The sequence below is a fragment of the Metopolophium dirhodum genome, chromosome 8, assembly GCF_019925205.1.
Source record: "Metopolophium dirhodum isolate CAU chromosome 8, ASM1992520v1, whole genome shotgun sequence".
NCBI lineage: Eukaryota > Metazoa > Arthropoda > Insecta > Hemiptera > Aphididae > Metopolophium > Metopolophium dirhodum.
In genome coordinates this window covers 13,584,990-13,603,182 of record NC_083567.1, presented here as the reverse complement: position 1 = coordinate 13,603,182, position 18,193 = coordinate 13,584,990, and the positions used below count along the sequence as shown (strand labels likewise).

General features: G+C 28.9%; 1 protein-coding gene across 1 annotated transcript; it reads left to right on the top strand.

The window, feature by feature from the left end:
- The first annotated feature begins 13,255 nt into the window (after window positions 1-13,255).
- Window positions 13,256-17,928, top strand: LOC132951293 (odorant receptor 46a-like). The gene is made up of 6 exons (XM_061023108.1): window positions 13,256-14,021; window positions 14,186-14,279; window positions 14,654-14,753; window positions 15,953-16,078; window positions 16,509-16,667; window positions 17,878-17,928. Exons 1-6 carry the CDS (start codon window positions 13,280-13,282, stop codon window positions 17,926-17,928), a joined length of 1,272 nt encoding a protein of 423 aa, XP_060879091.1. The 5' UTR covers window positions 13,256-13,279.
- Window positions 17,929-18,193: the final 265 nt, after the last annotated feature.

Sequence of the window (18,193 nt, the reverse complement as noted above, 5' to 3'; positions counted from 1 at the left end):
ACTTGGCGTGGTGAAACGAAGACGGTCTCGCGTATTTTATACATTGCGCTATTGGGATTAAACTTATAAATGCTTCTACGTCACGTAGTTAACAGATTGTCCGTGGCTATAAATATTTAATTGAAGTCTAAAAAGTAAATGTAAAATAGTAGGTAATAATATGAAAACAAACTTACTCGTAAACATCTACTCTTCCGGTGAAACGTAGCTAGAGTGCCGCCATCGCCGAAGAAACAGCTATCTTCATCCATCTTTATCTAATCATCTCACTCCGATGAGCTGAAACTTGAAAGTATCGAAATATTTTATGAAAATAACCTGATCAAACGAAATTTGCGAATTTATAATAATTTATAATACAATAGTATTGCTGAAATTGTTAGAATTGTTAACCGTCGCCGACGAATTTCGACAATTGACGATTGCCATAGATATCATAAAATATATTATTTACTATGATAAATCCAAAGAACTTATATATTATTATATAAGTACTCAGTAAACCTATACGGTATATTTATAAATCGTATGTTCTTTTACAGAAATCTTTGTGATCTGCAATGCACCTATTCTGGTTTTCTATTTCAATTATAGTTCGCATGCCAAATTTAACTATACAAACTGGTCCGCAAGTTTATAGACATTCTAATACATTCTCCCGCCAGTGCCAATAGACAAAGTGTTTGAGAAGTTATATTTTTTTTGGAACCTAATTAATTTACAATATGAATTATTATAAGTTACCTATGTAGGTACTTGTCCAAACTAATGATTTCCGGCAATTATTTTTTGCAATATCGTTCTTAATTTGTTGTTACTTGTAATATATACATATGCCTATTTTAAAAATATTATTCGTGGGTAATTGAAACGTCTAAAATATATTATCATACACAAATACGATAATAAACAAATAATAATAATTCAACTTAACCGGCTACGGTATTAATAATATTTAATAATATCAATATAAATATAGTATACAATATCCTAGGCTGATAAATCGTCTCCACTTAAAATCGTTTTTCGTATACTATGATATTATATCATTGAATTCAAATTTAACACTATCCATAACAGTCACCCACTTGTAACCTACTGTTCAGCAGAGTCACTTCCAATTTTTTTTTTTAGATTCTGAGGGAAGCGATAAATGTATTGATTTTACAATGATGTGTGTTTTTTTTTATTTTTTGTTGTGACTGTCATCACCTTTTAGGACAGTAAAAGTGCTTGAATTTTCTTTAACAGTAACTTTTCTGATAGGAAAGTGAATCTAGTTGGTACTATGGGGGGTCAAAAGTAAAATTTTCCCAGTAGTTTTCAAAAGTGACGTGAAAAACAAAGAAAATCGGGAATTTTTTACGCAAAGTCCGTTTTCAAGGAAATCGATTTTGGTTTTTGGTACTACTCTAAAACAAATGACCATAGGTACATTAAATTTTGACTGAATTCTTATATTAGCATTTTCTATACACCATAACATTTTCCAAATATTTTGACTTATTTTGAGCTGTTTACGGACATTTTCAGTTTCCATTTTATTTTAGTTTTTTTTTCTATAAATATCAATAAAATGTTATTTGTTGGTTAAAAAAACTTGAAAATTTAATAGAAGGTTCCTAGGTTATTGTTTCAAAGGCAGATGAAAAAATTAAAAATCCTTAGTCACGGTTTTTATTTATAAGCATTTAAAGTTCAAATATTGACAAAATACGGAAAAATCACGAAAATTAGCAAATTATTTTGAGTTGAGAATTCATAAAAATTTTTCTTTTTCAATCTAAGATTCGAAAATGTAATACAAGATTATCCATAAGTTTACCTAATTATATCAAAAAAAAAATGTCTACAAGAAACTTAAATTAAATTTTTATGAACGTTTGAAATTCATATTTTTACAACATTTGATATTCACTCGATTTCTCATGTAACGATTTACTTATTTTGTTGTAATTAAAAAACGTATGACTGTAGATACTTGAAAATTTCACTGAATGTTTATATTAGCATTTTCTATACACGATAAAATTTTGAAAATAATTTGATTCTTTTTGAGCTGTTTACGGACATAGTCAGTTTTCAATTATTTTAGTTTTTTTTTCTATAAATATCAATACAATTTTATTTGTTGGGTAAAAAAGCGTGAAAATTTAATATAAGGCTGCTGATATATCGTTCTAATAGCAGTTAAAAAATATTAAAAATACATAGGCTCAATTTTTATTTATAAGCATTTAAAGTTCAAATGTTGACAACATTTATCAAATTTATAATTTAATAATTATTTTGTAGTTAAAAATTTGTAAAATGTTCAACTTTTGTAGCTAAGGATTAAAAATTTAAAACAAGGTTTCACGTAAATAGGTTATATATAAATTACTTTATTCACTATAATATCATAAAATATACTTGGTAATATGACGGACCGTTTTCGCTCAGAATCGTTTTTCTTATACAATGGTATTATATTATCATTGAATTCAAATTTAACACCATCCATTACAGTGACCCACTTGTAACCTACTGTACAATAGAGCGACATCCACTTACCCACTTTTTTTTAATTGACCTCCCTTTTTATTTAATTCCTGATAAACGAGTTTTGGATAAGTACCTACCTACATAATAGGTACCTGTCCTACCTATATTAATTAAAAACTATTTTTAACACGACGTATTTACTTATAATTTTTGTCTTTTAGTTGATCTAATTTTGTATGATTAAAATATGTTTCCTTTATACCCAAATAATTTTCAAGTACCTACAAATAATATAGAACTCAATTTTATTTTAACAATAAATACTTTTATTAATACAGTGTTGACTTTGTAGATGGGTAGTAATAAACTAACTGTACATTCAGGATTACATGCATTCAGGTGAATAATTATAAGATTGCAATGATAGATGTAAGATGTTAGATGAAAGATGTAAGATGTATTGTTGATTCATCAATACGATGCTGGGTGGAGTTGAGGACTTCCCATGTTCAGCGACCGGCGTCGACCCGTCTTGTGGCACAGCGGAAACTTCGTACAGCTGACTGTTCGATAAAGACACTGTAATATTATTATTTATATTATTTAGTTTATTTTTTTCTGGACAGATGTCGCAACTGTTGAATTTTTGACATCCAGATTTCCTACTTTTCCGGTGGATTTTCCTAAAATTTTCTTTCATAATAACCTTCTCCGTGATATACTCTTTCGTTTAAAAAAATATTTGAGTTCACTTAAAATGACTCAACCATTCTTTTTTTCGGGAAATATGAAGAATTTTTAACTCTATTTAGTCGAGTAACGTGTCATAAAAAAGTCACAAATAGTCATATCGTCATTATCGCTCATCACGCTTTGGTCTGTTTTCATAATGGTAAAAATATATACGTAAAAACTTAAATTTGATCATTATAATATTTTTATATAAAAACTATTAAATATTAAACTATTATTCAAATGAATGAGATTATTTATAATGTCTAATGAGGTTTTTTAAATTTAAGAAATTTATAATTGTTGACAGGGGCGGATTGGCCCACCGGGAATTCGGGAGTTTTCCCGATGGACTGCCCCCTACGCAATGAGCTGTTTTTAATCACTCTTAAATAAAATTTTTGATAAAGATATATAAAATAAAAAAACCCCTATCTTGTGCGTATTTAATCGTTGGACGCAACTTATTTGGGTAGGTAGATAGGTATTAATTACATTTTTAGATGCAAGTATATAATATGCACTGTACTGTGTATCTATACTGTAACCTATATCCCCCAGAATAAATATATTATATACCTAATAGTAGACATCACAAAATATACTAATCAATTAAAATATTGTTTTTAATAATTTGTTAATAAATAATAATATTAAATAGGTAATTTTTTTATGGATTGGACTTTTGACAGTTAAATTTAAATTACATATTTACAAAATAATATTTAAAAATTAATCATTGTGGCACAATATTTAAACTTCTAACTTGTTTACATTAGGGATATTGTTGCAAGGGCGTCCGCAGGAATTTGTCAACGGGAGGGCAAAATATTTCCCTTTTTACATTTTTTGTCTCACAATCCTATAAGTGATAAAGTATTTTTGTGATATGTTTTCTTTCATATAGGCAGGGAATGTAAAAAATATTTATGAATTATACGTACTTAGATAGTTCATATTTGTGGCAATTTGAAGTTTTTTTAATTTTAATTTTAAATTTTATTTTGAAATTTGCACATGTTTTTACATGATTTTTATAATAAATATAATATGATCTAAACATACCTATGTATATAAAAAAAAATGAAAAGTACATTTTCAGTTTAGATTAAAGAAATCCAAAATGATAAATTCTGTACAACTTTTTTACAATCTTTTAAAAGTTTAAAATGTATATTATAATTTATACTAAATTTATATTTTAGGTTCTGAGCGGAGCGATAGTTGTATTGATTTTACAATGATGTGTGTTTTTTTTTTATTTTTGTGTCTGTCATCACCTTTTAGGACAGTAAAAATGCTTAGATTTTCTTCAACAGTATTTTTTCTGATAGGAAAGTGAATCTAGTTGAGGGATCAAAAGTAAAAAATTCCCAGTAGTTTTCAAAAGCGTAATGAAAAACAAAAGAAAAATTAAGGGAAAACGGGAATTTGTACGCAAAATCTGGTACGGCTCATGGTACTGACATCATTCAACTCGTCTGGTTCGACGTATTTGAAGACATATCTGTTTTAAGAGACGAAGGTGAGTTATAAATTCTAATAATTGTAGCGCACTCTTTAAACAATAAATTGTGAAGTAAAAGACAAATGTTGTTTTAACAGTATAGTTGACTGTTCTCATGGAAACTATATATATTTGAATATTATGGTTAGGTACTATGTATGGAATACATTTCAATTCAAATTTTGCAAGTAAATAAAACTGGAAAAGTAATTAAATACTGGAGTATATGACCCCATGTTCAACATTTTTTAATGAACATTCTTTTTTTTTAATTAAAGAAAGATTCAATAATATTCGAATTGTACAGCAGTAATTGGACCGAAATGGATATGAAGTGTGATAAATTGATATTATCTACAATGAAAATGAATAATGAATGGTAACCAAAAAAAGTTAAAATTAACTAGAACGAAAATTGTGACCTTGAAATATTTTAATATTTTATAAAGTAAGTATTTCTATAATAACTATTTAGTATTTGACTTATATTATAAATATTCGAATGCATTTATGGAACAAATATCCTACAATCTTCGTCCCTAACTAGTTAATCGAAATAATTATTAATTATAAAAGTATAAAATATATTTGGACAATTTAATTTTGTTTAACTCCCCCAGCATGTTATTCAATATTTTTTCTCATTAAGGAAAATCTATGAATCATAAATATGTTTTTGTTTTTAAGTGTTTTTTGTCTGCTGGTCATCATCAATAGCAAATAGTACTGCAATAGGTATCGTCGGCAAACATGGCTGTCATTAAATAGTTGTTGGTTGGAATGTCAGCTGTATAAAGTAAGTACAAAATAGGTCCAAGAACAACAACCACTGATGTGTTTTTCCATTTAGTTATTGACTTATTGCTTCTTCATGTATGACTCTGAACTGGCGTTCGGTCAGGTAGGATTTTACCAAGTATGCGGCAACAGTCCACGTAGCTTAATATGTAATATAATGTGTCGAACTTTATCGAAACGTTTGCACAACATCAAAAAATGCCCCACAGCAACATTATCTCCAACTTTCTTCAACAGTATCTATTCTAACAGTGGAGAAGTGGAAGAGTGACATAATGTTTTAATAACATTAAGTTGTTTTTTGTCTTTTAACAACATTTTCTTACGATTTTGATATTCACTTAACTTTCTTTTGCCGGTCATAAGTAAAACAATATAAAACAAATATAATATTATAAATAATCACTAGCACCGAGTAGTGATAGAAAAAATTGAATCATTATAATCACAGATTTCACTAATGCTGTGGCTCGAGTTTGTTAATAATTGTACTTTTGTAGTACCTAGGTATAATAATAATAATAATAATAATACATTTTTTTCAGCTAAGTTACTATTATACTATTTTTGTTTTTACATTAATTTTGATTTTATTCATCACTGAGGAAACTAAATTTTTCTTCATCAATTAATATCTAATATCGTCTAAAATTTGACTCAAAATATCAATAATAAAAACTGTGTTTAAGAATCCAATTTTGTTTCAACTGGTTCTGAGTAACTATTTTTACAAAATAAGATATTTATTTAAACGGAGAAAATTGACTATAGTTTTGTGTTGTAATTTAAAAATATTTTTTGTGAATACTTGAAACGTCTAAAGTATTTTATAATATAGAAATATGACAATATGCAAGTAATATTAAATCAACTTACCGGCTACTTTATTCATAATAACAATATCCTAGATAGACAAACTGTCTCTGCTCAGAATCGCTTTTCGTATACAATGATATTATATAATTTTAATTTAACACCATCCATTACAGTAACCCACTTATAACCTAGTATACAGCCAGTAGCGTTGCCAGGAGGGGGTTTTGGGTGTTTAAACTCCCTCCCCTTGACATTGTTTCCTCTCATAAATGTATTATTTGTACACGCAAACTGTATAAAACTAGGTTTAATTTATACTTACCACCACCTCCCCATTTCATAATCCTGCCTACGCCACTGTGTACATCAAAGCGTCACCAACTTACCCACTTTTTTTGTTTTGTTTTTCTCTTCGATTTTGAAAACTACTGGGAACTGTTTACTTTTGACCTTAAGTATTAAACTTATTATATATGTTGTTTATAACAGGATTTGGTGCCTAAAAAATGCTTATAATAAACTTTAATATTAATGTTAGTTACTTACATATTGTGTGCTTTTACAATAGCAACCCAATGTGAAATAAGTTAGAGTGCCTTACTTTTAAACTTGTTCAGGCTTTAAAGTCCATAATTAACTAATTTAGTACTTAAGAACCTCAAAACTGTATTCAAATCACCAACAATTGCGATTTAAACTACTATCACTGGGTTTATAGTATAATAATAAATCATGTATTTTGGTGTAATTTTCATGATTTTTAAGAATCTATTTTCCGATATCTTAATAATATATAACTACTTTCAATATACAATACATTTTAATCTGACAATGTTGTTATTTGGTTATATAAATTGATGAATGTCGGAAAAAAGGAAGGTACTAGTAAAATTGTTTTTTTTTTTTGATAACGATTGGTAACAACAGTTTTTTTAAATATCTTGAAAATACCTACATAATAATATATTATTATATTAGCAATAAATCGATCTTTGTGGACTTGGGTCATAAAACCAAACTTCACTGTTTTCGTCCAAACTATATGATCAGTAGTATCTCGTGATGAAAGTGATTTTCACGAACTTAATAATTCGTCTCCTCAAACGAAATAAAACTATAATATTACGTAAATCATAATAGCACGGCTTCCAGCATAGGCAATTTGACTACACCCCGGTCGCGTGGTTGATTTTCCTGGTATCTCATAATGAGAATATCTTAAAGATATAATATTGTGTTTAACTACAACTGTGTGATTTCCACGCTTAATATTATCAACAAGTAGATCTGTAATAAAAAGCCCATAACTTATTAATAACTTTTATTTGTCAATACGTTTATGCATATTATTATCCACAAATATGAATAAAAATAAAAATAAGATTTTGATATTTTGATCCATAATTTATCAATTAAATTTAACTGCTTATTTCTATAAAATAAATAAATAATCTTTTAAAATTCAAATTCTATAATATACTTATTAACATTTTTAAGAAATACGCTGCTTTAAAATATGAAATTAAAAAAGTAATTGACTACTTAAAAATTAATAAAAAAAAATATTATTAATGTCTTATCTTGATTTCAGGTAATATTAAAAAAAATTAATATTTTCAAACGTTAACCCTTTTCGATGAAATTACCCATGTGAGTTATGACTTATACAAGTTAAACCAATATTTTTTGTGTATAATCAATTTAAATTAATTGATAAATTATTCACTTTTACCACAAAAAAACAGTTATTGGGCCAGATGGGGATAGTGAATCAATAAATATGGGAAAGTTGTCGAAGCACATCGTTGTTAAATCAATACAATATAGATAATAAATCTATCAAATTCATCAAGTTCATTAAATTAAGCAAATCCAAAGGTTCGTAGTTTTGGTACCTATCTAGAATAGATTATTTATTTTTTAAATTAAAATTGAGTTGTATAAATATCACTGACATACTTTTATATAGGTAGGTAATAACCATAGATATAATAGAATTATTATGTCCGTGGTAATAACTATACCTTCTATATTATCTATAAATTCAAGATGTAAAAGTAAATAAAATATATCATGCATTACAAATGTAGATTTGGTAAGTCGGTACCATATTATGATGCAACGCATTTAATAATATTATCTGGATACTTATATAGGAATGACCTCACCCATCAACACATCTCACATTAAACTTACGACCCACCCACCCTATAATTTGTACAAAACGTGAGGTTAACCCTATACGATACTCGATTTCGGAGCCACTGAACGTCAAATACATTAATATGCATAAACTACCTGTATCAACCTGCAATTAAATATTGTTGGGTTTTAAATCTACCACTTAAGTAAAAGTGTAGTATTAGTTAACGGTGACACAAATGCAAATGTATAGTTATAAAAGTTGCGGTTGTATATTATAGGATGGTCTCGTATAATATGAACTACATATGTTTATTTATTTTATTTTATTCCAATAAACACCCGTAACTGCTCATGTACAGCAGAGTAATATAATCTCAGCTTTAAATTAAAGAAATACAGAAGATAATATTAAAAAAAAATACATATTACGGTTAATTGAAATTATAGTAATTAAGTTAGTCAATATAATATAATGAACATTAGTTGACAGAAAAACCAGGGTTTGGTGGATATAAATCTTTCATATTAATTAAAGTTTATCATAGCATTACACTCTCTGGATATACTATCAATGGGATTGTTGTAATCATAAGATGTACGATGAAATGGAATTTCAAACGTGGGACAAAACAATGATTGATACTGAGGTACATGGAAGTTAAGTGATTTTAATAATAAAATTCGGGGCAAGATATCGACTCATTTACTAATTTTGACAAAAAACAAATATCAGCTTCTATTAGCAAGATGATCTAAATTAAGCAGGGATCGAAACCGTTTAAAATTTTAACGGTTACGGTTTAGGTTTTTGGGAATTGTTTTCTACATTTCATGGTTTTGGTTTAGGTTTTAATTAAACCTTGTGTCTATTAATTATACTCAAACGTATTAGTTTTTGGGTTAATGTGCCAAAACGTTCATCACCCGTTTTTTCATGTGGGTTTCCGTAAGAGTTTGATCTTTTTATTCTAGATCTCGTGGTTATGACGGTAAATAACAGTTGTTCTGTAATAATAAATGCAACTATAATAAAGTTGTTAATTTGATGTGTATAAATTGTAGAGTCCAATGCAACAACCGGGTATGTCCACTTTTTCAAAAAAGTTTTTTATTTAAGTTTCCTCATGAGGAAATAAAGCTACACATTTCGGTGTAACAAACCGGTATGTCCGATTATTAGTTACGGAGATTCAAGCAAAATGGACTTACCAGGTTATTACATTTCAGAGCAAGAACCTGGTATGTCCGGACGTAAAAGGTTTTTGCTCCGAAACAAATTATGTTAGTAATACTAAAAATGATAAGAACCAAATTTTAGAGCAAGAAACCTGGTAAGTCCATAAATTTATCTTATTTATAGGTCATAATATTTTTGGTGTTAATATAATTGTAATTTGAATACATAATATCAATAAAGAAAAAGGTATGCTACATGTTTTCTATATAAACATAAAGTGTATGACAAATATTAAAGAATTTAAATGTTTTTTTCTTCTCCTGAACAATTTCCAAAAGTGTATGATCTGTGATAAGGATTAGTGATATGGATTAGAGATAAGGATTGACGCTTTGGTGGGAATGTTTAACAGTTTGAGCGTCTAGCTTTAAGGTTACCCTTACGGTCGGACACTAAAAGCGCACCGACCACCATGGATCTGAGACTGGTAAGATCGAAGAACCGTGGATTTTAAACATTGAGATACTGCACATTGTAACTTACATGCAAATTATATTTTTACTGTACATTTTTGATAGTATAATACTGGTAACACCCCCCGAAGTATGGGCATGAGTATCTATTTACATAATTGATTACCCGACACCTGTAGGGTCACCACCACATTGGCTTGGTCGCAGTCGCTGTTGTTGTTTTGTGTTGTTCGTCCACCCTCGGACTACCGGGTAACGGTCCTGGGCGATCCAATTGTTCTACTCCATGGCTGGGGACATTGCACACTTGATTCAAAAAACTGCGTTGCGCTGATGACGACGGTCAGGAGCGAAACGGCGACTGATAGATCGGAATATACAACGCAATACCGTGATGGTGGCGGCCTTTTAGGTGTATATCGATATAATAAGAAATACGATATGACATTTATTTATCTTTTGCTGTATTCATGTGCGGTCGGGTCTGGGTACGCCTTATCTCTCCGCACTTTATATTGTGGCATATATATATATATATATATATACGATCCATAAATATATACCGGCTTCAGTTAATAACACGGGGGATAATTTAGTCACGTTACAAGCTTTAAGTGAAACTCGATGGCCCGTTTGACTCGCTGAGAATGGTTGATTTATAAATGTCGTGACAGCGTTTAGCATATATATTATCACCAGGTTATTATAACATTATCATTTCAAAATGCTGTCTGGGGAGTTCTATCCCGATTGTGGAGGTGGCATGGATTGTGTAACGGTGATACGAAGGTTTGGTGATTAGTATCGGCGATAAGGCTTAAAAGAGTATTATACTGCAACCGAAAACGCGAATTTATGTAAAAAAAATTCAAAAATTTCAGGTATAGTATAGCCGCCGTGATTTTTTTGGTGTTTAGCAGGTAAGTTACCTCGAATGACATTCGCCGTAGTCATCCGGATAGGCAATCTGACTTTGTCGGATAGCGGACATTGTGCGACGGTCAGAACACGTCATAACCTGGTAATAGATAATATTTTTTTAAAGTGGCCGAAAAAAAAATATTTTAAAATTTCATACGTAATGATATATTAGTATATTTAATTGATAAATTCAATTAAACGAATTATTCAGGACCGTAGTCAGAAATAGGCGTCACCTTAACGTGATCATCGGACGTCACCAAGGCTTGGTATTCTATTAAATTGGTATTATTGGCAGTCTACATACACTTACACTTACATATATCGCATTACAGAACTTCCCTGTATACACAATGTTCTTGGTGACGAATCGCCCACTGTCATTGCCGTACATGCCGACCCTCACAGATTGTGCGGTTTAAATATATATAGTAAATATATTAAATTAAATTTATACTTAATAATAAATGTACTATATTATACTTCTATGGTTACAGGATTGTTATTTACGGACAACATTAGTTCGATGGCGACGCATATGGGTGATGCTCCCTTTATGCATGCTGGTCAGAAGACTGGCGGCGTGGCGTCAGGGTGGCCGTCTGCGTTAGTCTTACGTCTTCGGATGATCATGACAGGGGAAGGCCTCTGGTGAACGGCCGTCTCGCCAAGAGGGTGCGAGCTTCTTAGGCGAGCTGGTTCCTCCAGGGCGCTCACTCGATCTACCGTCGGACAAAATTGACAGAGGTTGTCTGTAACCAGAAACAGAATGTGAAATGATAACTCACGACCTAACCTGGTGTGCATATTATGGTCCTTACTCCTTAAATGACACTCCCGTGGCGTGGGCGCTTCGGCGCTCCCGCACGGGTGAACCTCTATGGCTCGTAACTAGCACAAAGCGCTAATACACGGTCCGTAGTTGTAGCCGCAAGGCATCAAACCAAGGATACTCATGTCGTCATAACACGGCTTCCCGTATAGGCAATTTGGCTACACGCCGGTCGTGGTTTGTTTTTCGGGTATCCCTTAATGATAATCTAATATAAAAAAAAAAAAACCGGGGAAGTGGGTGTCGGTCTGCTATACAGTAGGTTACAAGTGGGTCGCTGTAATATTGATAAATTTGAATTCAATGATTTAAAATCATTGTATACGAAAAACGATTCTAAGCAGAGTAGGTTTGTAAGCCTAGAATATTTTATATTTTATTTATATTATTATAATTATTAATATGGTAGCTGGTGAATTGAATTTATATTAATGTTTATTATCGTATTTGTATTTAATAATATACTTTAGAAGTTTCAAGTACGCACAAATAATATATGTATTTTTAAATTACATCACAAACCTTAAATTGTTATTCTTTGTTTAAATATCTAATTTTATCAACATTTGAACTTTACTATAACTACAAAAAAGAGTGTGTCTATATATTATATAAATACACTATATTTATACAGATATTTTGGTAAGCAGAATTAACTAATAACGTAGAACCTTGTTTTTAATTTTTAATCCTAAGCTGGCAATTGAACATTTTATAAATTAAACTACGAAATAATTTGTATATTTTTAATTTGATAAATGTTGTCAATATTTGAATTTTAAATTAAGAGTAGGTAGTTTTAGTCTATAATTATTATTTATTAACGGTAACACAAATTAAAATGCATAATAATTATAAAAGTTACGGTCGCATATTATGGGATGGTCTTGTAAAATACAAATTACACATTATTGTAGACCGAGAGGTACAAGACTACAAAATACAAGGTAGGTATTTATTGATTGACGATAATGCATACATTATGCATAAATAATATTGAAAGTTAGGATGCCTGGTGGTGGTTGGTCACAGACACTAATGTGTGCTATGGTCAAGTATCGTCAAGCGTCGCACGCAGGATCCCGGAAGCGTAACCACCCAGCCTATACATACGCCCCTAACCGTAACCTACAAACAAATACCCAATGGCACGTCATATTGCTCATGGTAAAAAAAAATTGTATTAATTAGTAAGCTGAGACGCTATCCGTAAAAAATAATGTGTTGTCATACTACATATTATTTTAACATAAACAGTAATCAAAAATACCTTGTCATACAACAGTCGACAGCTCAAATCCACAGCGATAGGTTGATTCTTGCACCCATATTCAAATATTTTTTACAATTTGTATACACTAGCTGTTTTCCAACAGTTCATTGATAACATAGTTATGGACATTCGGAACGAGATGAATCACGTTTTCAATATTAAGTTGACCAAATTTATAGGTCTATACCAAATGTTGGATCCCGGATCCTTAAAATATCGGGGTCGTAACGTCTATCACATTAGCGCTGCATGCATTTTGCTGTTCATGTGTCTCAATTCGGTGCTGTTGAACGTCAGTGGTCTGTACTATTGGACGGACAATATGTCTATCAGCGTAGACTGTTTTTGGAAAGCGGAAATATTGGTGTACTTGGTCTACAAGATGTGGATTGTCGTCCACCACTCGAACGACATATGGGACTGTTTGTCGATCACGCGGTATGATTTTACATCTTTCAGCCTCCGGAACAGACATATACTGGATCGTTGGCGAGGACGTTCGGTGTGGTTAACCACCATGTGTGCCATCCTATATTCAGGTTTTTCGGCCATTTACTTGGGCAGTACCCTGGCATTCCGCAACAATATATTACCGATCAAAAATCACGACGGATCGGTTGGCTTTTACCGCCAGAATGTCATGAATTTATATTTATTCGTATCTGACGAAACGTACAACGCAAACTATAATACGTTTTACATTGTCGAGGCGTTGTACCTCGCCATGATGATAATATCATTCATCATATTCGATATTGTTCTAATTACACTGTGCATTGCTTTATGCTGTCAGATGCAAATGATTTGCTCTGCGTTCAAATCGGTCGGACATAAATCACTTTGTGACTCTCATTCCTCGATTGGTGAGTACGACTTCTAAGATACAGAGTGTTTATAAAGACTAAATGAGTAAAATTAAAAAAAAAAACTATTGTAAGACGAAACAAATTCCAAAATTTTCTCGCACTTGTTGATAACTACTAAGCAATAGGTAAATTATCACAATTGTTTTTTTTTTTACATATAGATTACACAGATGAAAAAAATAAGAAACGAAATAAACTCGATTTAGTATATGTTGAACTAAAAACAATCATAATGGATCATCAAGCAGTAATGGAGTAAGAGTTAATTAAATTGTACTATTTAACTATGCCTAGTTAAATATTATTTAATTTTAAATGAAAAATATACCGTAAAAATTGTAAACATAATCACATGAATTCATTCAAGTGCCAAATTGAAAACAGAATTTGGATGCGGAGGTTGATCTTGGAATCCACGCAAAGTTTAATTTGGATAATAATTATTTAAATAATTTATTTTTCTATACACTATAATACTATATACTATAATATATTGGATATAAACTTTTTTTGATATGTAAGAGTTTACTACATATATTTTGGGTAGAGTGGTGCTTCCATATTTTAACCTTTGAATTACGAATGTATGAAGTTCATTTAAAATGGCTCAATTATTTTTTTTTTTTCAGGAAATATGAACATTTTTTAGCTCTGTTTCGACGAGTAATGTTGTTACAAATTTTCATATCGTCATTTTCGGTCATCGCGCTTTGGTTTCTTTTCATAATGGTAAAAAAAAATACGTAAAAACATAAATTTGATCATAATAATAATGTTATTTTAAGTTAATATGGTTAAATATTAAACAATTATTTAAATGAATGAGATTATTATAATAAGAATTCATATTGTTATTACTAATACGGTATCCTGTAAGTTGACTTAATATTATTTTTTATTTTTTATTTCAATATTTGAATATAATAATATACTTGAGAAGTTCCAAGTACCCACAAATAATATTTTTATAATACAAACAAAATAACTGAATTTGCGTCATTTTTGTTTATTTAATATGTCATTTTGTCTAAATTTGAACTTAAAATAACTAAAAAAACAAACTGTGTTTGTATATTTATTTAGATTTTTTGATTACAATAAGAACTACTTATGTGCAGCCTTGTTTTGAATATTTAATATTAACTATAAAAGTTGAACATTTTATAAACTGTTAACTACTAAATAATTTTTAAATTTTAAATTTGATAAATTTTGTACAAACTTTAACTTTAAATGCTTATAAAAAAAAACGATCCTATGCATTTTTAATATTTTCCAACTGTTGTTGTGACATTATATCAAGAGCTTTGTACTAAATTTTCAAGCTTTTTCACTTAACAATTTAATCACATTTATAAAAAAAAACATAAAAAAATTGAAAATTGAAAATGTTTGTTAACAGCTCAAAAAAAGTAAAAATATTTTGTAAAGTGTTACCTCTCCACACAGAATCTAAGATATTAAAACTATCTAATACTTACTAGTTGATAGTATTAATAGTTATAATAGTTTAATACAATGATATACGCATTGACAAGATTTCTTTATCTATTTTCTTTAACTATTTTTTTTTATACCTATACTTAGATTATTTTAACTTTTAAGCGTAAATGCAATTTTCCATAAAATTCTGTTGTTTTTATCTTTCCGAAAGCTTGAGTTTTTTCGAAAACATTTTATTTTAATATTATCCAATTTTTCCATTTTTTCCTAAGTAAAAAAAAACAGTTTTTACAGACATTTTCCTGAATTTTAAGTTAATCAAATATATTGATTATGCAAATTATGATTAATCTTTTCAAATTATCCAATGTATATTCTTACACAAAATATAACTTAAATTCATTGTAGTTCACGTATAATGTATGCATATAGTATTTGTGAACTAAGTTTAAAGTGATAATTTATCTGTAATAAAATTATTTCAGAGTTTCTCCAGCGATGATAAATTTAAGGATATGGATGTTGAATTAAAAAAAATGATTTGCCCAATTATTGCAATATTGTTTGAAATATACATAGTGTGTTATTTATTTGGCCACTTACACAATCAAGTAATTTGATATTCATTATTTTTTTTGTATTATTTATAATATGTTAATTAGGCATTGACGTACATCTTATAAATTGTTATAATATAAAATACAATAAATTGTTTGATTGAAATTAAAAATATTAAGATTTGCATAGATTAGTACAATTTATATTAAATATCAAAAACATGTGAATGTTGTTTTAATAGTTACACTTATATAGCACTTGTCAGTATAATATTACTTAATCAATATAAAATATAATAAACATTTTAATTTTACATACATAAATGTATGTACCTACTATGTAGACACCAGACGGTGTAGGGTATAAAGCTCTGTTAATTTTTCCCGTTTAAAAAAAATTGAATGTAGACAAAATATCGGATTCAATGATTTTTATGCTACTATGTTCAACATTTCTTAATGACCATTCTTTTTTTTTTTAAAGAAAGATTCAATAATATTCGCATTGTACAGCAGTAATTGGACCGAAATGGATTTGAAGTGTAAAAAATTGATATTATTAACAATGAAAATGAATAATGCGAACCAAAAAAAGTTAAAATTTACTAGAACAAAAATTGTTAACCTTGAAATGTTTTATAAAGTAAGTATTTCTATAATAACTATTTAACTTATATATTATAAAAGCTCTGTTCTTGGTCTAATATTTTGAAATGCATACTTTTTGGAATAAGTCATATTCTACAATCTTCATTCCTAACTAGTTATTTAAAGTTATAAATAATTTTACGTTTATTTTAAATGAAATAAAATATAGTATAAATACTTGGACAATTTAATGTTATTTACCCCTCCCCCCACACAGCCAAAAACTACTCTATGTTTTTCCTCCTTGCGGGAAATCTATGAAGCATAAAATATTTTTTCGATTATAACTTACAAGTAACCATGAATACAAATTAACCGTATTAAATTTGTCCTTTTAGATTAGATATTAAAAATGTGTGTCCATACCAAAAAAATATTTATGTTAAAAATTAAATTAGTGGTATATATTTTTATATATTTTACTTTCTTGATTTTTAATCAAGTAAGTATGGTAATTGAAATAAAAAAAGTCTGAATTTTGAAAACTTCAAGAATTTGTGTTAAATAGGAAAATAATAAATATGTAACTCAGTAATGATAAGTAGGTGGGAATTTAGCTAGCTATAATATAAAATATTAATGAGAGGGATTTGATATCACACTCAAGTGGTATAACCACTTGAATTCATAAAAACGTCGGCGTGAACAATCCCAAAATATCTATTTTTTAACTTTTCTCCTAAACTATGATAGCTAGAAAGTTGGTTGATAACTCATTATTATTATTACAATAAGGTACTCCTAGCTTTCGCTATCTATACCTAGAGATGAAAGATAAAATACATTTTGGCGTATTAAGTGCGATAAATAAATTACAATTTTACGTTAGATGATAACAGTAGTTAGAGACTTAAATTAGATAGTGTCTTGAGGAAATAGGCCATGTGGGCGACCTCGTTTGAGACGGCGCTGTGGAGGTGGTCTGACATCCTCCATCTGGTTTAATGTTTTTGAATTCCTATAAGAAAACCTCATTAGAAATCTTGGATAAAATTGTCAAGCCGGTAATTTTAATGGTGTAAAATAAATACAATCTGCATATTTTTATGGTTTTGAAAAAATTATATAATATATTAAAATAATGATATAAATAATGATAAAATTGGTAAAATTATTTATATATTTCATAAATATTACAATAAAAAAAGATATACCTATGGGTTTGTGGAAAATAATTATTAATCTTTATTTTATTTTTATTACAGATAATGGGTAATTGCTACACAGTTGTTTCAATTTTGGTAAATTATGTATAAGCAAATGTTGAATTAATGTTGTTTATATTTAGTTTAAATTTAGTAAAGCCTTACATTGATTGTTCTAATTATTATATTATCACCTAATCGAATTTATATAATATATCATTATAAACCTAGTGGCTAGTGCTTGTGACTATCTAAATTACTAATAACTTAAAAGTTATAAAGTATTAGTATAGTTATAATATTAAAAAGAAAATTATGTTAGAATAAAAGTTTATAACAATTTATTAGCTCAATGATGCAACTACACAAAGTTTAA